Source organism: Quercus robur, chromosome 6 (genome assembly GCF_932294415.1).
Source record: "Quercus robur chromosome 6, dhQueRobu3.1, whole genome shotgun sequence".
Taxonomy (NCBI): Eukaryota; Viridiplantae; Streptophyta; class Magnoliopsida; order Fagales; family Fagaceae; genus Quercus; species Quercus robur.
In genome coordinates this window covers 48,003,151-48,025,701 of record NC_065539.1, presented here as the reverse complement: position 1 = coordinate 48,025,701, position 22,551 = coordinate 48,003,151, and the positions used below count along the sequence as shown (strand labels likewise).

At 34.7% G+C, this 22,551-nt stretch overlaps 1 protein-coding gene across 8 annotated transcripts; it reads left to right on the top strand.

Annotated features, from left to right (window-relative positions):
* The first annotated feature begins 6,221 nt into the window (after window positions 1-6,221).
* Window positions 6,222-19,404, top strand: LOC126689168 (uncharacterized). Of its 8 annotated transcripts, none has more exons than XM_050384230.1 (13): window positions 6,224-6,563; window positions 8,872-8,977; window positions 9,366-9,452; window positions 11,276-11,322; window positions 12,614-12,671; window positions 13,153-13,266; window positions 13,520-13,636; window positions 15,556-15,649; window positions 16,091-16,179; window positions 16,863-16,970; window positions 17,223-17,437; window positions 18,179-18,392; window positions 19,057-19,404. In XM_050384230.1, the coding sequence occupies exons 2-13, from the start codon at window positions 8,893-8,895 to the stop codon at window positions 19,107-19,109; spliced, it is 1,281 nt and encodes a 426-aa protein (XP_050240187.1). In that variant the 5' UTR covers window positions 6,224-6,563; window positions 8,872-8,892; the 3' UTR covers window positions 19,110-19,404. The 8 variants fall into 8 exon arrangements, with proteins under 8 accessions (XP_050240189.1, XP_050240187.1, XP_050240188.1 ...); XM_050384231.1 differs by lacking the exon at window positions 19,057-19,404 and adding an exon at window positions 18,844-18,957 and having other exon boundaries at window positions 13,514-13,636; window positions 15,538-15,649; XM_050384227.1 differs by having other exon boundaries at window positions 6,225-6,563; window positions 15,538-15,649.
* The last annotated feature ends 3,147 nt before the right edge of the window (window positions 19,405-22,551 follow it).

Below are 22,551 nucleotides of genomic sequence, written 5' to 3'. Positions count from 1 at the left end.
GGATGTTTAGGCTCTTATTCAGGAGAGGATAGATAGATTCTTTGTTAATTCTCAATGGTGTTTGTTGTACCCTGAGGCTCGAGTGGTTCATCTCACAAGGTGCCATTCCGATCATGCTCCTGTTCTAATGGAATTGCAGCCTAGAGTTCATGAGAATAGGAGGAAATTATTTAAGTTTCAAACGTGTTGGTTGTTAAATTGCTCCTTCCCTAATGTTGTTACCCAAGCCTGGAGGCAGAGTACAAGGTTGGCACAGGCTATTGAGTCATTCACAAAAGAGGCAAACAGGTGGAATGAGGAGCAGTTTGGAAACGTATTTGCTAGGAAAAAGAACATCATGGCTAGGTTAAATGGCATTCAGAGAGTTATGGCTATGCGTCCTTCGATTTTTCTTCTTAACCTGGAGAATGACCTTTTTAGGGATCTCGATACTGTACTAAATCAGGAAGAGGAAATCTGAGCATTAAAACCTAGAGTTAATTGGATGATTCAAGGGGATAGGAATACAGCTTTCTAACATGTTTCTACTTTGGTGAGAAGAAAAAGGAACAAGATTTTGTCTATCAAAGACTCAGTGGGTGAGTGGATCTATAAGGAGGAGGATGTCAAAGAATTTGTGAGGAATGGTTACACTGATATTTATACCACTTCCTTCTCTAGTGTTCCAGTCCTTTCCCCAAGGATTTCTTCGTGGCAGGCTAGTTTATTGGAGGAGGAAAAAGGTAGCATTAGTGGAGAGGTGTCGAAGGAGGAAATAAAGGCCGCCTTATGGTATTTAAAAGCTTTTAAGGCTCCCAGGCCGGATGGGTTGCATGCGGGGTTTTTTCAAAGGTTCTGGCTTACTGTGGGCAACTCAGTTATTAATGAAGTTAAAAAAGTTTTTACTGACAGGAGAGTTCTGGATTACCTTAATACTACTCATATTGCCCTCATTCCTAAGATTCAAGGTCTGGAGACGCTCAGTAATTACAGACCTATCAGCCTATGTAACATGGTGTATAAAGTTATGTCGAAGATTATTGTTGCCAGGTTGAGATTGTACCTGGACAAGCTCATTTCCCCGTGCCAGTCGACTTTTATTCCGGGCAGGAAGGGTATTGATAATGCCATTATAGCGCAGGAAGTCATCCATTCCCTTAGTAAAAAAAAGGGGAAAGTTGGTTACATGGCCTTGAAGATTGATCTGGAGAAGGCGTATGATAAATTAGAGTGGAGCTTCATTCGAGACATGCTTATTAGAGCCAACATGCCTACTGATCTGATTGATACTATCATGAGTTGTGTGACGACGGTCTCTACTTCAATTGTTTTTAATGGGGAAGCGTTGGAGCCGATATACTCGTCAAGAGGGTTAAGGCAAGGGGATCCTCTTTCTCCTTATCTCTTCATTCTTTGCATGGACTTTCTTGGACAGCTCATTATGGAAAAATGTAGTGCCAAGCTTTGGAGACTGATCAAAGTTTCTCAAAGAGGTCCCTCAGTCTCCCACTTGATGTTTGCGGATGACTTGGCGCTTTTTGCCAAAGCAGATAATGTTAATTGTTGCGCCATTAGAGATGTGCTAGATGAGTTTTGCAAGATGTGTGGGCAAACAGACAATGAAGCTAAGTCGAGGGTGTTCTTCTCTCCCAATGTTGATTTGGATGATAGGGAGGCTTTCTGCGACATCCTTGGCTTCGCTTCCACTTCCTATCTAGGAAAGTACTTGGGTATTCCCATTAGACAGCTGGGTATGTCTTCTCAAGAGTACAATTTTATCCTTGACAGAGTGAAACAAAAATTAGCGGGTTGGAAAGCAAACTTGCTCTCCTTGGCGGGGCGTGCAGTGCTTATCTAAGCGTCCTCAGCAGCTATTCCTTCCTATGTAATGCAGTGTGTTGCCCTTCCGAGTAGAGTTTTGGATGGTATAGATAGGGTGAATCGCAACTTTTTGTGGGGTACTATGGAGAATTAAAGAAGGATGCATTGGGTTGAGTGGCAAAAAGTTACTAGAACTAAAGAAGAAGGAGGTCTTAGTCTTCAAACTGCAGGAGGGAGGAATACTGCTCTCCTTGCAAAACTGAATTGGAGATTGCACACAGAGCAAGATATGCTTTGGGCAAGGGTTTTGAAACAAAAATATTGTACTGGTAGGAGAGCAGGTGCTATGAATGCAGATCATCTCCCGTGCTCTTAGGTATGGTTAGCCATAAAGAGAGGCAGGGAGGTTTTCAACAAAGGTAGTATGTGGTTGGTGGGTAGAGATAGTAATCAGAGCTTTTGGTTTGGGAATTGGATCAAAGGGGGGCCTATTCGTCATAGGATTCTTGGCCCACTGACCCGTGAAGCTGAGTTACTTGAGGTTAAGGATGTGTTGACTGATTTGGGTTGGGATTGGGGTTGTATCCATTTCGTTCTTCCTATGGACATCAAGAATTTGATTCTAGCTACTCCAGTGTCGATCACAAGCAGAGGGCCTGACAGATTAGTTTGGGCTGGTAGTGCCAGAGGTGGTTTTGATGTTAAAAGTGCTTATAAATTGGCTGATCAGACTAATTTTATGTTTACTTTGTCTACGGGGTGGATTTGGAAAATTAACACCTTACCTAGAATTAAAACCTTTATTTGGAGATGTGTGCATGGTAGTATTAGTGTAAAGGGCTGCCTTGTTAGGAGGGGTTTTGGGACTGATGATTTATGCCCTATTTGTCAAGAAGAAAAGGAATTTGCTCTGCATGCTCTTCGAGATTGTGCTCGGGTTAGGGCTGTCTGGTTGCAACTGGGAGTTAGTTACATGAATCATGCCTTTTGGGGTTGTGACCTTCAAGAGTGGTTAACAAAGAATGGGAGTAGGGGAAGCAGGGCGATGTTTGGAAAAAATCAGTGGAGTATGTTTTTTTCTTTTGCAATTTGGATGATCTAGAAAAGTAGGAATCAGGCGGTGTTCTTTGGCAAAACTCAAAACCCGAAGCTCTCGGCTGAAATTGAGAATATGTGCACTAAGTTCATGTACTGTGCCAACTCTCTAAGATGCCCCGTGCCAAGGGTGGTAGTCGCTTGTCGTTGGAATAAACCTCCTAAGGGATGGATTAAGTTAAATACGGATGGATGTGCTGTAGGTAGTGTGGGTTTGGCTGGTTGTGGAGGAGTTGTGCGTGACAGTCATGGGGAGTGGATTTTTGGGTTTTCAAGGAATATAGGGATCACGAATAGCTTTGTGGCTGAATTATGGGGATTAAGGGATGGGTTATTGCTGTGTAGTAATATGAATATTCCCTCTCTTATTGTTGAAATGGATGCTAAATCCATTGTGGAGATATTTTGTAAGACAGGTTATGTCAATGATGTGATCTCCCCCATTTTGGATGACTGCAAGATGCTCATCACCAAGTTTCAGCAGGTGCAATTTAATCACTGCTTCCGCCAATCGAATCAATGTGCAGATGCTCTTGCAAGGTTAGGTGCTGTTCAAGATTTAGATTTTAGAATTTTTGAAAGTCCGCCTGTGGACGCCTTTGTTTTCTTTGAACAAGACAACTCTGGTCTGTGTTTTAACAAACTGTGTCCTGTGTCTGTTGCTCTTTCTTAGTTTATATTATTGTCTCATTCACCAAAAAAAAAAAAATGTATATTTTGTTTATCAACTTAGGTGGTAGGTATGATATATTTTTTTCTTCTCAATTTAATAATAATAGTAATAAAAAAAATTATCCAACCCATGGGTTCAATCCGACTTGACCCGGCCCATGTGGGTTGGACTTATGTGATGGGTTGGGTTGGATTAAATTTTTTTTAACACACTGGGTCAAAGAATCCCCTTAACCCGACCCATGCACACCCCTACTTAGAGGATTAGTTTTGCATTTTAGCTTCTTTTTTTTTTTTTTTTTTTTTTTTTTAATATTTAAAATGGGAACGGGCTTGGGATTTTAATCATCTGCTTGTTGGGTCAAAACCAGCCCAGAGCCAAAGGGGTGTGAAGCCGTTCTAGGCCCATTAGTGAGTCAGATGTTCCAGACCAGTCTTCTAGTTTACGAGGGCTTGCTCGTTCTCATCTAAATGGTGCCCAACAAATACTATATGACCATGGTGGACAGTATTGGGCCACTATTGGTCTGAATCAATGTTGAACTTATTGTTTTCTTGGCTTCCTTTGTTGATTTATTCACTTACCAATAATATTTTCATATTTTCTTACACTATTTAAAAAGAAGAAGAAATTCTTACACTATGTTTGAGAGTTTATTAAAAAAACAAAACAAATAAGAAAGATTTGGAATAGATAGACAATAAATGTTTAGTAGAAAAAGATATACAATAAATGAATGGAATTGAATAAAACAAGGTATATTATTTCTAATGTGCTTGAGAGTTTAAAAAAGAATTAATGGAAATGAAATAAAAGTCATTTGGGAGTTCATCCAATAATAGAATTGAATAGAGTGAGTAAATTATAAAGAAATAGAGTTTAGTTGAATCTATTTAATTGATGGAAAGGAAAGAAGAATAAAAGAATTGAATGAAATTGAGTAATTTTGTTTGAATGTTTTAAAATAAATTAATAAAATATAAGAAACCTTCTTTGGGAGTGACATTTTAATGAATGGAATGAAATCATTGCATAACAATGTTACTATAACATTAACATGCGGAATGTATTAACGGTATTTTGGAAGTTTTAGTAAATATTTGATTAAAATTTCAATCAAGGGGATGATCTAACAATTTATTTCGTTCGAGCTTTCAAACAAATGAATGGAAAGAATATTCCAAATGAATTATTTCCATTTTATTAATTTCCCTCCTCCTAAATGAAGGAATAAGTGTTCCTCCTAGAAAATGGGGAATTATAGGAAGAAATGGAATGCAATGGAATAAACATTCCCTCGTAAGCATTCAATTCATTTCTAATAAACTCCCAAACAATAGAATTGTTGGAATATCCCCAAAATATGAACGAAATATAATGGACATTCCCTTATAAGCATTCAATGCATTCCTACTAAACTTCCAATCAAGTGAATAATTAGAATATCCCTTAAAGATGCCATAATGCAACCTTGGCGTAATGGTCACTCCATTAAGTACCGGATAGTTTGTATAATCAAAGTTATGGGTTATCGTTTGTGATGTTAGTTATGGCCAAACCCTACCATGGTTGACAAACTCGGGACACATACATGATCACATTTTTATAACAAATTGACACCAAAACACAATCTAATATGCCAAAAAAATCCGCTTTCAAAAAAAAAAAAAAAATATATATATATATATATGTATATATATATATGCCAAAAAAAACCCTAAGGCAAGCAAGGAAACCCACTTTTATATCTCAACATTCATAAACTAACCAATCCACCCTTCCAAACTCAAGTATGGAACTCCTTTAAAGCCACACATCATTAAAGATGGACAAAAATTTTAAAATTGAAACGATTTTCTAAGTTTTGAGCTTTAATTGATAAAATTATGAATATGGGACCTAAGAAGAAACTTGATACTCACTCTAGGGGCTTGTTTGATTTTGAGTTTTGAAACATGTTCTAAAAAAAGGGTTAAATATTAGCTTTGAAATGTATTCATGAATCTTTTTTTAATAAATGTTTTCTTATAAAAAGTGGTTGGGTGTATGGTTCCCCAAGCCAAAATATTGTTTATCAATTTCTTGAATATGAATTTAGGATAAATAAACCTATTTTTACTTGTGCTTTTGTTTCACACCTCTTTTGAATGCGTTTTGAGAGCAAAAACATTGAGTTATAACATACATTTTTCACATTTCAAACATACTTACACACATTTTAACATACTTTTTCACTTACATGTATATCAAAAACACAAAAAATACCTTACTCATACTCAAACTTAGTTACCAAATGGGCTTTAAAAAAAATGAAATACAAGAAACTTATATTAATGATCAGCTTTCAGATAATGCTTCTTCCATTCACATTAACATATTTGATGACAAAGTAGCTTGGTGGGCCAAAGAATAAACTATTATTTAGCGATAAAATAAGAGTTTTAAAATGCAAAAGTACCTCATTAAAAAAAGAAAAAAAAAAAGAAAAGAAAAAGAAGCGAAAGCACGGGTACTATCCAAAAACTTTATTTTATTTATTTTAAATATAAAATTTGGTTGAAAGGAGTTTGGGAAGTCAAAACGACGACGGTTCTCCTCGAAAAAATCGAAATATTTTACTACTACATATCCAAAATTTGCGTCTGTTGTAAAAGTACAACAACACTGTCGCACAAACACAATTCAGAATTAAGTTTCTCTCTCTCTTTTTTATTTTTCTTTTCCAGCTTTGCCACCTCTTCCCTCTTCTCCTCCCTGAGGAGAGAGAAGAGCAGAGAGAGTGTAAAACACAGCTTTCGTTTCGCAAAATCAAATTCTCTCTCGCTCTTAGGGTTTCCGTTTCCTCCATTACCACGCTTTCTCTATTCGCTCACATTCACCTCCACTTCTTGTACGGAGATCGTCGTTTTCGTTTCCAGCTCTACGAATCCTCGGACAAAATTTTCGGGGTTCAATCGGTGTGTTTTCGTGGAGATATTTTTTTTCGCGTATTGAGGTGAGTTTTTATCTTCGGTTTAATTTGGTGAATTTTGAAGTTTCGGATTTGTTAGAATGCGATTCTTTGAGTAAGCTTTGGATTGTACGCGTTTGTTGCTTTTTGAACTTGGTGAGTTGATCTAGATTCTTCGTTCCTTTTGTGCCTGAATTGCATGATCCTGAAAACATTGTTTTCACAAAGATTATACTGCCAATGTTGGTGTTGTTGGATTTCTGGTGGTTAATTATGCGTGCAATTGTGAAATGCGTTTCGTTCTCGTAATGTAAAGTGTAAGAGTAATATTTGGGATTGAATGTATATAGTATGTCATTTGGTTCAAGGTTTTGAAAAAATGTTTAAAATTCGGCATAAAAAATGGAAATTAAAAAAAAAAAAGTATATTACGGATTTGAATGAAAAATTCTGGACTAAAATAACGGAAAAAATGTTTTAAATTTTGATACAAAAATGGAAATTAAAAAAAAAAATGTAAATATACATCTGTATGAGTATATTATGGATTTGATTGTAAAATTCGGGATCAAAAGAACAGCAAACATGTTTTAAAATTTGTCATAAAAAATTGGAAATTAAATCAATGTAAATAGACATCTGTACAAGTATATTACGGATTTGAATGTAAAATTTGGGACTAACAGCAAAAATGTTTTAAAATTTGTCATGAAAAATTGGAAATTTAAAAATTGTAAATAGACATGCGATGCAATTATATTAAGGATTTGAACAAAAAAATTTGGGTCTAGACGAACGGCTAAGACGGAGGGACATCATTGTTATGGAGTGTTGTTACGTGTGTAAGAAGAATAGGGAGGATGTGAATTATTGATTCTTACATTGTGATGTGGCTTGGGAGGTGTGGTTTGTGTTGTTTTGTATCTTTGGTTTCTGTTTGGTAATGCAAAAGTAGGTGCATGATTTGCTAGCTGCGGATTGGAAAGCATGGGGTTGGTGGTATTTGGCAAGCAGCCCCTCTGTGTCTTATGTGGTGTCTTTGAGAGAGGGTAAGACCCGTTGTCTTGCAGCAATTGACCTAAGTGCGGCGAAATTGAAGCATTCTTTGCTGAAGACTCTTTATGATTGGACTTCACATTCTGTGGCGTTTACTATCGAGGCTTTAGACTTTTTGGGCATTTGTTAGCTTTGTTTCTTCTTGTATTTTTGCTGCTGTTGTTGTTGTGTTTTTATTTTTTATTTTTTATTTATTATTTTTTTTTGTTGTTGTACCAGGTGCACACATCTAGTGTACCTGGGTAGTTCTTTTCGTTATTAATAAATTTTACTAATCAAAAAATAAAAATCCGATTTAGTAGCATTCTTATGCTATTTTAATATAATTTCATAAGATATTTTTTTATAAAAAACCAACTAATTAATTGTTTAATATATTTAGTACACTTTTCCTACTTTAACAATGTTTTCAAGCACAATAAAAAATAAGTAAATGAATGAGAGGATGTTTATTATATTCCTCCTTTCACTTATGTATCTGAAAAATGAAAAAGCAAACTAACAAAAAAAAGTATTTATTGTCTCATGTAATTTAAATAATTAAAATGATTTTTTTTTTGTTAATTTGAAATATAAGATTTGTGTACTATACTTACATTATATGTCCCAATGATAAAAAAAATTTAGTAGATCAAAGAAAAAAATCAGGATCATAATATAAAGATGAAAAGTAGTTGTTTAATTATAAACATTAGAGTATGAAACTAAGAATACCAACTTCAATAATTTTATTGTTGTATGTAATAATACTCATTGAAACAATAAACAATTATATTGCCAATAAGAGCATCAAAGTTTAGTCAAGTTGAAGTATTCTTGTAAAGTATATAGTGGAAATTGTTTTAAGAGAGTTTTATTTACTTATTTAAATACGTAATTATGTGTAACATATATAGCATGTCTATTTTAATTTAAGCTAGCAGCATTCAGAGTCAGATTGTGTAATGCATTCTTATGATGGACCCTGATACTAATATTATTTAAAAGCGTGAGCTTTCTGAATTTCTCTGCTCTACGAGTGTACCTATGATTATGTGTGTGATGGTCTGTTGTTTTGTTTGATGGAGTTGATTAGCAAGTAATATGTGGTAATGCTGATGTAATTGGGATTACAATACTATCGTTGTTCACAATTTAATATTGGCCATTCCAACCCCAAGGGGTATTACAATTGGCAAGGGATTGCGTTTCATAAAGCGGAGGTCACTGGTTTGAATGTTCCCCTTGGGGTTAAATTCACTCATTCAAGAAACAAAATGGGTCATTCTATGCTGATTTTGCTAATTTTAGTGTACAGATATACAAGTTACTTTTCTCAATGGTATGCTCTCTTGGTGGAAGTGGGAGAATGGCAGTCATGGCAAGGGTTCTTGCAGCTGGGAGCTACTCGCAAACCATGGCAGGTACGGTTACCATGAGGTTTTATAGTTATACGGTCTTTCTATAGTCTCACCTGTTTGCATAATGTGCAAGATAGTATGTTCAATCTATGCTAGTAAACATATTAAACTCCTGTTTGTATGAATTTTCGCTTCTCTCTCTCTCTCTATTTGTGTAGAGTGCGTATTTCTAGTTTTTGGAAAATATGGAATAAAAAGAGCTTGTTAGTAGAACTCTTATGCCAGAAGTTATGAAATGATGAAGGCTTCCAATAATGGGAACTTAGTTAATTTGTTTTCAAATTAACCTGTTCAACTTTTAAACTTGATTTATATCTATGCGTGTGTATACCTTTATGTATGTATACTTCTAACTTGAATTCTTATCACCATCTTCCTCCTCCTTTGGCAGAGGAAGTTGGGCACCTGAAATTAGCTGCTCAATACATCTGTAGAGAACTACGTGAGGCAGATGAAGCAAATTTGCTTGACGAAGAAGGTAATTTTTTCAATTTTCTTGAAGCGCTATATCCAACATTTTTTGCATGTTCTTCAATTTAATGATCATTTTTCCTTTTACATGAAAGTCATATACTGTTGTAGTCTTTAAAATAAAGAGGTGATTGTAGTGCGGGTTTCTGGCATAACTTTTAATATCATTTGATGTTGCAAACACTACATTTTTGTATCAAAAGAATTAAAGAATATTAGCAACGTGGCATTCATTTTAACTGGGAACAAAAACTGGATATGATTGTTTGTCATTAGAGGTCTGAGTTATCTGTAGAGAGGATGAAATGGTTTGTTGGCCCCTTTTCTTATAATTGGCTTGGGATGGAAGTTGACCGTCTAGTCTGTATGTTTCATAGATTCATATTACTTCTGATTTTTAAGGGAATTGTTGGGTATAATGCAAATAAACCCATTTGTTCCCATGCATGATGGTAGTTCGGGGGGGGCCATATGAGGTTTGAAACCCCATGGCACCCTTTGTCAATTTTTACAAAAAGTCACTTCCATGAACCGGTCAAACCAGTGAATGGTTCAGCAACTGGCAGTTTGGGCAGCCCGTTTTCTCATATGATTTAAAAATACACTATTTTCTAAGTAAAAAAAGCCGGCTTGAAATCAGGTTGTGGTTAACCCAGTTGGACTGGGCAGTTCAGTTTGGGTTTGAAAACCATCCTTTTTTCATTAACATAATTGATTTACTTATCAATAAAAAAAAGAGAGCAGTAGTAGTCCTTCAAGAAATGATGAAACTACTATGTAGAGGCCATGCTGCTTGGGAAAGCTATTCAAAATATATAAAATTAAGAAAGAATGAAAGAAAAGAAAAAAGATGTGTAGAGTGAAAGCTCTGCCGCTTTTTCCTCCTCATTTCAGATTACATCTTCTGACAAAGCCTCAAACTCTAAGCTCACAATGCCAAGCTGTGATGAATTAAAATATTTGAATGGATGCTTTTCTCCATTTGTTTGTACTATTGGAAAAAAAATTCCTTGATCAGTGCCTAACAGTGTCACGAAGCAGTAAAACGTTGGCCAGGTCATTTTCGGCGTCATCTGAATGGTCATTTATGGATGGCTGCCCCACATTGTTTGAAGTGGTGTCTGTGGACAGAGAGGAACAACTGGAGTTTTGAAGACATAGAGAAAACTATGCCTGATCTTTTATATATTTTTCTTTAGAACTTTGTTGGATTGGATGACAGTTTTGCACAGTCAGTCCTTATGGTCTGTTGTTGATTTGATAGATTCATGTGCTTTGCGTGACTGATTTGTCAATCACACACACAAAGAAGTTCCTGCACACCAGTGAGAAAATATAAAAGAAACTAATCCCAAGGGGTAGCAAAATCAACTGAGGACCATGCCTTCCTCCTCCCTTTGGGCCAAAACTTACTTATCAAAGATATATATAAAAGAAATCATGCTCATAGGGTTAATTAAGTGGCAGATTGGGGCATTCTGACCTTATTGCTTGTTGACTTTATTGCTTTATGTGGTTAGTATGGAAGGAACGCAATGCCCGAATTTTTGAGGACGTTGAGAGACCTATAGATATGTTGAAGAACTTGCTTGCTAGGACTTTGTTTGAGTGGTTTCGTATTTGGGGTCTTACGCATTGTAGTTCCTTGTCTGATTTCCTTATCTCTATTAGACGTTCCTTATGATTTGATTGTATTTGTTTCAAGGGCAGTGAGTTTACAATCATAAACACATTGTTCTTTTCATCAATAAAACTCTTATTATCTATCAAAAAAAATTGCTTGCTGACTTTATTGCTTTGGTGAAGTTTTTTGATGATTTCCTTTTGCAGATATGCATGTCTTTGGTTTGAAGCCAATGTCTGAACCTTTGAATTTGGTAAGATTTGGCATCTTTATAAATCATTTTATATCAACATTTTACTGCTTCATGACATTATGGTATAGAAGCTGGTCTTGTAGAGATTGTTTTCATATATACATGATAGTTCTTTGCCTTTTTTGTTTTCCTCCTAAAAGGCTACAATATTTTTCCCCGTTAGTTACTTATCAAAAAAAAAAAAATTTCCCCCTTAGTTGGTCTGGGTGATAGTTGAAAATTTTAAATTTTTGCTTATTTGTGATTCTTTAGGCTTCTTTATGTCAAATGTACATAAATTAGTCTGATAAAAAAAAAAAGTACATGAAGTAGTCTTCTTGCAATAAATGTTTCTTTACTTATAAAAAGAAAAAGGAAAAATAGAATTTCTATGAAGTTCAAGCCATTTTTTTGCATGCAAAGGATGGAAAATGCTTGCAAAATCTTTAATCTGATCATATGGGAAAATTTTAAAGGAAATATGGATTTTTTTTATTTATTTTAAATTTATATATAATTCTGACCACAAGATGGGTATTTTGCATGTGAAGGGTGTTAAATGCTTGCAAAATATCTAATATGATCATAAGGGAGCCTACTGTAATTTATGTGTGGTAATGATTTAGTAAGCTTCTCCAAACAGAAATTATTAGAAACTAGTCTTGATCATCTGGTTAACTTAATTAACCCTCTTTTCAAAGAAGTTTGAATGAATTTGTGATTATTTGGAGTTAGCAGTTGCTATGATCTATGGTCTTGAGTCATTGGTTTGCATATGAAATAAGTGGTTTGTGTGTTACTGTAATGAAGATAAAATGGGACTAGTGCATCCCCGGATAATGACCAAAAAAAAATAAAATGGAGGCTTAGATCAAAGGCTCGTTAAAAGCCTTTTGATTTAATGTATGTAGTTTATATGGCAAGCTGTAACGCTTTGCCTTTGCTTCTAACAGATTTTGAAAGAAAAAATCACATGATCCTGTGAAACTGTTATTTTTTAAAATGTAATCTTATGCCTGATTTAGCAATCTCTACTTGTTGCTTATTTCTTTTGGTGTCAAATAGTCATAGTATGTTTTCTCTTTATTTCATATTGAAGAGTCCTTTGTTAGGACAGGTTTTTATGTGAATTTGGATAAATACCTCACCTAAAACGAGAGTAGCTTGTTTAGTACATTTTTAAATTTGGACCTGTTAGTTACATCAACTAATTGAGAAATGTGATTGATTTGGATTCTGTTTGTAATTGTTCACATGGCAGATCTGCTTTTCACATAAGATTTATATTTACTTCTTTTATATGAATGTCAAGGTATGTTGCAATGCTTGCAAGAAGCCAGTAAAGGCCAGTCAATATGCGGCTCATGCAGGTTTGGAGGCTTTTCCCACCCTCCCCCTCCCTTCCCCATTTTTTTTATTTCATTTTTAATAATTTTTGTTGGTTTAGAAAATTAGTCTTAGTGTCGCTTCGTATGCTTTATAATCAGCCAAAACATATCCATGCACCTACATGGAATTTGAGAATAGAAGTTGTACAAAAAGGGAAAGGGTTGTTGGGCAGAAATTCCTATTTATTGGTTATTGCCTAAATTCTGATTGTCATTGCAATAGTCAGAGCCAAAGATATGTTCTGCATGTGATAAATTGTGTACATGACCCCCAATTTCACACCTAATTGAGGACCCAGTTTCTTTTAGAACTTAATGTTTGTTGACTTACATGGGGTGTTTCCCAATCGGTTGCCAAATGTTACTAGTTGGGATCTTAGCTGTAAGTCTTTGTGGATGTTGGTTCTGGTGCTTCACTAAAGGTGGATTTTTTCTTTTTCTTTTTTATTTTTTATTTTTTCAGAACTCTGTAGGTCACTGAATTGTACAGAAGAAGTTATTTTGGAGCTTAATGGCAGTACAGGGAACAGAAAACCTCCAAGGAAGGAGAGGAAGAAATTACTTACTGCTTATGCTAGTATCCTTTAAAATGAAAAATCTTGCACGGGTTTAAATGACAAGCTTCTTGGTGCCTCAGACAATTGTTCTCTTATGATAATATTTTCTTTTTCATTTTTTTTCCTGAAATGAAAAATACCCTAATATCTGGAGCAATTTAGCAAATCTATTGTTTTGTTTGGAAACATTTTCTGGATTATTTGAGTTTTGAATTTTATATTCTGTTGCTGGATGAAATTTATTTTATGGTTCTTGACATCTCTTAGACCAAGCTACTCCGGTTGGGGAGCAAGAAAAGTCTGAACCCGTGGATGCTGATGACACTGCTGCATCAGAATACCAGTTGGGGAGTCAAGTTCGAATGGCTTCCTTTGCCATGGATGCAAAAAGTAACATCATTTGCTCTATTTACATCCTCATATCCATTCAGTAATATATATATATATATATATATTTTATAACTTGGGAACCTTTTTAAAGAAGTGTCCTTTGGACTCGCCTCTAGGCTGTAAAACCTATGGCAAATGACCCCCCACCTGCCAAAACTGATATCCATTTAGTAATATTCTAGCCATAAAATAAAAGCTGAGCAAATTCGTAGGAAGAAATTTCAATATAGTAATAGTAATATTTAAGAAAGATAAAAGCTGAGGTTAATCCAAAATCACAAACAAGAGAGAGAGAGAGAGAGAGAGAGAGAGAGAGAGAGAGAGAGAGACTGAGACAGAGACAGAGAGGTACATCAGAAAGAATTAGAGAAACCTGTGCATTGTTACTCTAATCAATATATGGTGGTAAACACATCAATGCTTTGAGAATAGAACTTCCAAACATAAAGCATATCAGCAAAGGGATATATATCTTCGTCTATATCATTCAAAGGAATTATCCATAAGAAGTTTCCTTTATTTATATTCATTCTAGTTTTTCCCCTGCATTTGGATTTCAATTTTTTTGAGAGATCAAGTGTAATATTAGCTTCCATTGACAATAGGATCACCCTAATGATCATCTAATAGCTATTGAAGGTCAGATGTTATATTTCTCTGCTACTGTGGAACTAAGGTAAAAAATTTTGATCGAAAATTTTCCAGTTGTCAAAAAAAAAAAAAGGTTAAAAATACTCCATAGATTGAAACCATTATTCAACCATTTCTTGTAGCTAGATTTGGTGATTAATTCAGTAGATAACTGTTCTAAATTTCTTGTTTACTGTATATAAGGTTAGGACAAAAGAAATAGGAACTATAGTAGAACCTTTAAGATTAGACAGCAGCTACTATGGAAGGGCTCTTTGGAGATACTTCCACAGATTTTTATTTGAACACTTTATAAAAAATGTCATAATGAGATATGGAAGAGGCCTGTGACCTTGTATTCTATTTGATGTTTGTGGTGTAGATGAGATATTTGTTTCCATTTTAGTGGCTTTCTTTTGTATCTTTTGTCTTGGTTGATACGTAAAATCATTTTGTCAAACAAACTTATTGTTGTCATAATATTACTATCTCATTTTTTTTTTGCCTGCCTTAACCTTGGTTGATTATTATCCACACCCCCCACAAAAAAAAAAAAAGGCTTTGGTTGATTCCTGTAAACACCTTTCAAATCTAAGTTAATGCTGTAAACAGTGATGCTTATGATGTTTAGTAACTCCTTTGACTAAAATGGTATTATAAAGGACCCCTCATTCTTTTCTTGTCCCCCTTCCCTTTTAAATGATTGTTATATTATATGATTATATCGCTAGACCTTTGGTAGAGTAAACATGGTGATGTAATATACCACTGTATCCTACAACTTGAAAAGATATGTTCAATGTTTGTAGAGGGAACTGAACTTTAATTCTTTGTGTATCTGTGTGGCTTCTTATGGAAATGCTTTCTCACATAAGTAGTCATTTTTTTTTCTCTCATTTAAATAAATAATCTGTAGTCTTGTCCGTGAACATAAAATTTAGTCTATTCATTAGAAACATCATGCTGCAAACCCCATACAGTTGGGACTTGGGACTACAGATTTCTTGAGTTAAGCTAAGTTGTATTTATTTTTCTTTGCATTCTTTTTGGCTTAGTGATATAGCCTAGTATATGTTGTAAATTTGTTAATAATTCATTACTGTTTACATTCTGCGTACAAGTTTGTCTATAACTTTGTTGCAAACGCAAACTTTTTTTTTCCCTACCTATCAAAAAAAAAAGTTTGTGTTTGCAAAGAAGTTGTAGACTTCACTGTTTCAGTCTAGCTTGGTTAATTACTTAAACTTTTTTTTTTAATAATTTTTTTAAAGGAAACTCAGCACGTGCAGATGCAGCACCTATGATGGATGTTTCAAGAGTTATTTCTGGAAATATGGACCGCTCAGCCTGTGTAATGCCTCCTCCAACAAAACGTTCTAAATTGTATGCTTTCTTTCTTCCTGTGATGTTACAATTCTTTGAATACTTATTATCTGCATTTTTTCAAGTACTTGAAAAAATTTATATCTGGATTTTGAACATACATAGTGCATTAGAGTGCTCGTTTGTTTCATTAAGTCATCTATATTCTCTATACATTGTGGTTGGTCTCATGCCATCCATAAAAATATTGCATTCTTATGTTCAAGACACCTTTATCAATAAAGAAGTCAAAGATAGAGATCTTATCAAAGTTCTTTTGAGCTGATTGCAAAAGAATGGGTTGGAGGGTGAGGTGATAGGTTCAAGGCCTATTTGGTGCATGGTAACTTATCAATGAAAAAAGTTCAAAAAAATTCTTCATTCATGCTACTTCTATGGAACCTTATGAAATTTTATTGTTGGTTTTTAATATATTATGCATTCTCTTTATTGCCCTTGTAGGATAACAACTGCTCATGGACTTCTATCAAATGATCTAGAAACAGCATCTGTTGTTACAAAAAGCACAAGTACGTTGGATGTGTTCCCCTGTAAGGCTAAATTTATATTTGTTGAAGTAATGCTGTTTCCTTGGCAATTTTAGAGCAGAATATTCTCTAGTAGCGTTTATCTAATGAATAGACAGTCAAATTGTAATGCCTATCAAATCAAGAATCATCAATCTTATAATTTATATATATATAAATCATCAATCTTATAGGCATTGAACCTATATCTTATGGAAATTCTAGAATTTTCTTGAATTATTAAGGTGTAATGTAATTCAATAGCTTCTGCTTTCAACTAAGATATTTTGTCACCAATAGCTTTCTATCTGATGCTAATACTGTCTTTGGTGGGGCTTGGGAGAAAAATTTCCTCTTGCATTCTATTTCTTAGTTTTATCTTTATCCTTGTGGCTCTCCTTCTAATGACTACGTCTAGTGATGCATCTTCTGCTTTAGATGTTGTCTATATCATTACTTGATAAAATCTATGAAGACCACAATTACTGTTGAATAATAGATGCGGTAATTCTAATCATAGCAATTTTAAGAATGTCAGTTTTCAATCTTAACTTCATTTTTATTTTTTTATTGGAAATTTTTTCAATTCATTGTTATGGTTCATATATCAGACTATATTCATACATATTTTCACATAGATATTGGTACTCATGTATGATATTGCTTTGTATGTTCATGTGCAACTTGTTTCCCATGCTTGTGTGCAGGCAGGGATTCTCCGAAAGGGACAAATTCAGAAGGTGAAATGCCTAATGATTGTGTGATTGGCTATAAAAAGTGTGGGCAAATCCATCAATCGTGCCTGCCGACAAAAGGTTCTTTTTTTTTTTTGGGGGGGGGGTGGGTTCTGGTTTATATAGTCTGCTATATATATATATATATATATATTCTGCTATATTATTTCACTGAATCATGTTGATGAATATTGCAACTACTATCCTGTAGCCTAATACACATGTATTAGTTTTGGAAAGTCATCCTAAACTTTTATTTTTCTCTGATTTGTTGACTTTGGAGTGCTTTCTGGATCCACAGTGACAATGATTATTGTGATGTAATCCAATCAGATATTCCAGTTCCTCTTGCTACCAAAATATACTACTCACAAAGAAACAACCGTCTCCGTTCAGCACTTAATCATCTTTACTGTGAGGCATCAACTAAGAAACTTTGCAGTGACATGCCAAGTTCAAAAACAATACAGGAAAACACAATGCCTTTACAAGTTTCATCTCCAAGGGACTCTTCTGCTGAAACAATGGGTGACAAGCTCAACAGGAAGGTTTGTCTCTGTTCTTTATTACTTTCAGCTGATTGTGTACACATGCACTTGTTGCAGGGAGTTGTACGTGGCTTGTTCTTTTATCAATAGAAATTTATGAAAGAGAGATCATTTGAAATATCGAGTCGTTATGCATCCTCCAGGCATCACTTTGTTTTGATTTTTTGAAAGCTACATTTGTACAATTTCCAATATCTTGCTTTCTTTCAATTGAATAGCAAGAAAGGGTGCAAGGCATGTGAAATGAATTTATGAATCTTCTTTTTTTGTTTGTGATTTCAAAATTTCCTTTTTTGTACTCTCTCTTCATATTTTTAAGCATGTAGAAAGTTAAAAAAAGAAAAAAAGAAAAAGAAAAGAAAAGAAAAAAAGATGTAGTGGCTTATCGACTAAATTCACACTCTAAAAAAAAAAAAAAAACTAAATTCACAGAGTTCCTACTCATTGTTATTAACATATCTTCTTTTACAATGTTACTCATTTTAGTAATGCTGTTGTCATAACTCTAGAATTCCTGCAATATAATAACTTACTAATTGACTCTCTATGTTTGATGGTAGTAATCATAACAAAAAGAGATTAGAAGTGTAAGATGAACCTCTTATGTATGTGATATAGCCACATAAAGCTATGATTAGTGCATTTCATATATTTATTTTATCAGTACACTTCTTGACATCCTGCAGATTGCATGAATTTATTACAAAGGACATAAAGCTGTTATTATTCCTTGAAAAGCAGGGACATACAAACACCTTGTCTTCTGTGCGAAGTCCTGATCAAATTCTTGCACAGAGTTCGGAAGTATGCTTGGGTAAATCTGGAGGATACCTCTCAGCCGGTAGCTTCTCAAATCAGTTTACTGTTGATAATGTTCTGAGGCCTCAGCCTGCTCCTGTTGGATCAATGAGAAGCAACTATATTTCAAAGCCTTATTCATTGGCAGGCAATTCAGGTAGTCTGTTGCTAAGGTTTACTACAGTTCCACATTTATAAAATTTTCATTTGTGCTTATCAAATAAATATATAAATTTCTTCATTTCTGGATCAGCTGCTAATTCTAGGCATGATCTTTGGCTCTAAGCTAAGAAATTAGGAGCTTTTTTGTATTTTTTTTTTTTTGGGGGGGTGGGGGGGGAAACTTGTTTGCTAAGCTCATAAGCAGGTAGAGGGGGTGCAATGTTTTTGGGAATGAGCTCACTTCATTTTGACAATAACTGTTTTTACCACAACTTATGGGCCTTATTAGGTTCAATATCTCAAATTTTTGCATCCCTTCAACAGAAGCAATGCTACTGACAAAAATATGCACAGCTTATTTATCCCTTTTTTTTTGGTGACTTTGATAGATATGATAGGATTTCAACCTATGCTATCTATTCGATGATAATTGCTCTTATTATCAGGCACCAATCGGTTTTTGGTTTAGGCAGGGTTCGAACCCAAGATCTCTTATTCAACGATAAGAGACTGAGCTAACTGGAACCCACTTGTTTATCAGCATATGTATACTCCCTTCGTTTTTCATTTGTTTTCTTTTTCCATGTTATTTATGGTGCAATCTACTATAAAGCTGGCAAGTAAGTTGTACATATGCGTGATATCTTTTGGTCTTGTAGGAAAACCACTGGGGACCATGCAGCAGCCAAATGGAAGTGTTCCTGTTATATAGGAGTCCTGGTGGGATTTTTGCTAGGCAAAGGTGTAATTAGCCCAATACATGAGGTTAGGAATTAGAATCCCATTTTGAAACTGATAAAGCAAATGAGTCAAATTGTTTATTCCAGCCTTCTGCATTACTTGATCTCTGACCTATGTTCATAGTTAATGAAAATGGAGGAAATTTTATTTCGGCATTTTCTCCCGATTTAGATTGGAGTAGGAAGAGTTTTTTTTTTTTTTTTGGCTTTGCCAATTGTATATTTTCTCTTCCTTACAGTACTTGTATTGATCAAGTGTTCATATTTTATTTTGTAAAAAAGCAGGATTTGCCAAGGTAATAATTGGAAAAGAAAATTAAATAAATAAAATCTCAGCAAAAATAAAAATTGAAGAACCTTGAGTGAGTGCAACAGCAAGCACATTGCCTTCCATGTGTTCTGAATTTTTGTTTTCATTGTGAATCTGTGATAATGATTTATTATGGTGTTAGATCTTCTAGGATCTTGTAAAGGAAGAACTGCCCTTATCTGGATTTCAAGCTTCTGCTGAATTTCCAATCACAGTTGACCAACCTCTACTGCCAGAAGCAAAGGGGCTGGAAGTAAGTTTTTGAAATGAAATATTTCGCTCTTTTTGGACGGGTAGTAATGTGGGTAAGCTAAACGAGGCTGCAGAATGACGACAACAGACCATTGAGTTCCTCTTAATTCTTTTGAAGATTTTATTTTTCTTTTATTATTTTTTTTCAGGTGACAAAACTCACTTAAGATCTTTTATCTTTATAATGTCATTGATGATGGCAGCATCTGAAGGATAGTAAAGTGAATTTCATGAATACATGTCATTTTTGTTGTGGCTATTCAAGGTTTGGTGGGAGTGCAGACCTGGTGCTCCAATTCAATGAGATATCAATTAGGAATCTCCATCAGGCGGGACCTGGTAAGTTGCTATTCTCGATTATGCAAATTAAGTGGCATAAGACTAATGTTTGAGTGACAGCAACAGACTTGGACAGCTTCTTGTGTTTGTGCTAATGCCTGGGACTTGATTTAAATTATAAAGTAGTTTCTCGTACGTAAAAAAAAACCTACTCTCTTATGAACTGTAGGATACATTGGGCAAGCATTCAGTTGCAACTTTTAGGATTTATATTTTGTATAAAATGATCAGAGTATGTATTCTGATGGTGACATTACTCTACAGGAATCTGTGGTTTTGGTTCATGGTGCGGCACAAAGGGCCAGCTAGGGTGCTGCCACTCATTTTACCGAAGCTTGTATTGCTGATAGTATATGATACCTGATTTATAGCATCTCATAATCTCGAGAAATTATTCACTCTTACGGGAAGATAGGGCCTACATCTTATGAGAGGAGGGAGGACTCCTGCAAGACTGAATAATTTCTCCATAATCTCCACATCTATAGGTTTTAAATGCCTGCAACCCCCCCCCCCCCCCCCCCCCCCACAATTTTACCGAAGGTTGTACTGCTAATAGTATATGATACTTGATTTATAGCCTCTCATAATCTCGAAAAATTATTCACTCTTACGGGAAGATAGGGCCCACACCTTATGAGAGGAGGGAGGATTCCTCCTCTAAGACTAAATAATTTCTCCATACTTAACCAAAAAAAAATTTCTCCATAATCTCCACATCTGCATTTGACGGTATGGACCTTTTGTAAGCTTTAAATGCATGTACTCAATATGGATACCCAATATCCCCCCTCTCCCACCCCCACCCCCACCCCCACCCAAATCTTTTCTTATTTTAATTGGTAAGTTGCACATCCACTTAATGGGTCTCAAATGCCAATCCACCATGATTTAGACACTTAGTGTGCGTTTGCCAAGCAATGATTTTGCGTTTTGTGTTTTTTTATTGGGTCCTACGGCGTTGTTCACGGACCAGCCAAGTATTGAAAAACGTAGCAATAAAGTTTGCTACAGTGTTTTGTGTTTTAAAAATTATTTTGCTACAGTATTTTCAGTAATAAGTTTTCAATTTTTAGTAATATAAAGATATTCAAACAGACCCTTAGTTGTACGGATATTCTCTACTACCACATAATCATATGGCTTCACTAATATTTTCAAAATTTTAAATGTATAAACCTATTCATTAATCAAATGTGATGGAGGGATTCCACCCCCCCCCCCCCCCCCCCCAAAAAAAAAGGAGAATTGTTTGAGCAGCATAAAGTGTATTCTTTAAGCTAAGCCAAATAGGATCTAGACTAGGAATTGATTTTTGATTTGCCAATGATCTTTGAATCAAATTTCATATCATCTTAGCCCTGAGGGTTCAACTTATTGAGTACTCTAGCTACTCTTTCTTGGGGAAAAAAAGAGTTGGTTTTTGGTTAATCATAAAAATTACAAACAATGGTGAGGTAAATTTTTATTGCTAAGATGTTTTCTTAGCGGTTTTAATCTTGTCACTTCCCTAATAGGCCTAACGATGGAACAAACGTGACAAACGTTGGTCTTGTTCATAGCCCATCATGAAAATCATGTCACTAAATGCTTTGACAATTTGCTTATATTTAAGCAATTAAATAGTGGGGCACTAAAGATAAGTGGTAAGATTGTGGAGAGGAAGCTTCTGTCTTTGTTATTATCGTATTGTTCACATGGTTAGTAAGGCTGGTATCTGTCTTTTTCTTTGTTCAAAGTGTCATATATTTTTTTAACCTTTGAAAAAGAAAGTCACTTTACCAATGAATTTGTATCCACTTGCGTTTTCCCGAGCAAATTGAACGAGGGGTGGACATTGAGTATTCATATCCTTTTCCTTTCATAGATGCATATTCTTCGTTCCAATTGGGCTGCTATGCTTATTATATTATATTTATCGTTTCTAGTTGTGCTGTCCTATGGGGAGCATAGAAATATCTTGCTTTCCTAGGAAATATAATAATGAGAAATGACAGCTCCCAAACACGACGCCCACGAGGATACAAGTAAAAGAATCTTCTGTTTTGGTTTTGTATTATTGGTTTTTTGAGAATATTTAACGATGCATGGTAAATGGTAAAGGAAATGGTACGGTTTTTGGTTTGGAGAGCGTACTTTATTTGTTTTATGGGGTTTGAAAAACAAGTTGAATAAAACTGAAGTTTAAAAAAATATACTTAAGACTAAATAAATTGAATAAACTAGAAATAAACTTTGGGCAAATAATATAAAATTTTGAAACATCTAAACTGTTTTGGGCAAACCTGGATTGACTTAATGACACTTAAGGTTTCATGAGATCCTGAATTTGAGATCTCTTGCAAGCATCTTTGGGTTACCTTCATAAAATTAATTTGCGTGTGGGATATTCGGAGAGGTTTGGATATCTTCGTTTGTCCCAAAAAAAAAAAAAAAATTGGACAAATAGTTAGAACTTTTTCCTTTCTTATTTATTTATTTGTTTTTTTCGGTAAAACATGATTAATCATTAA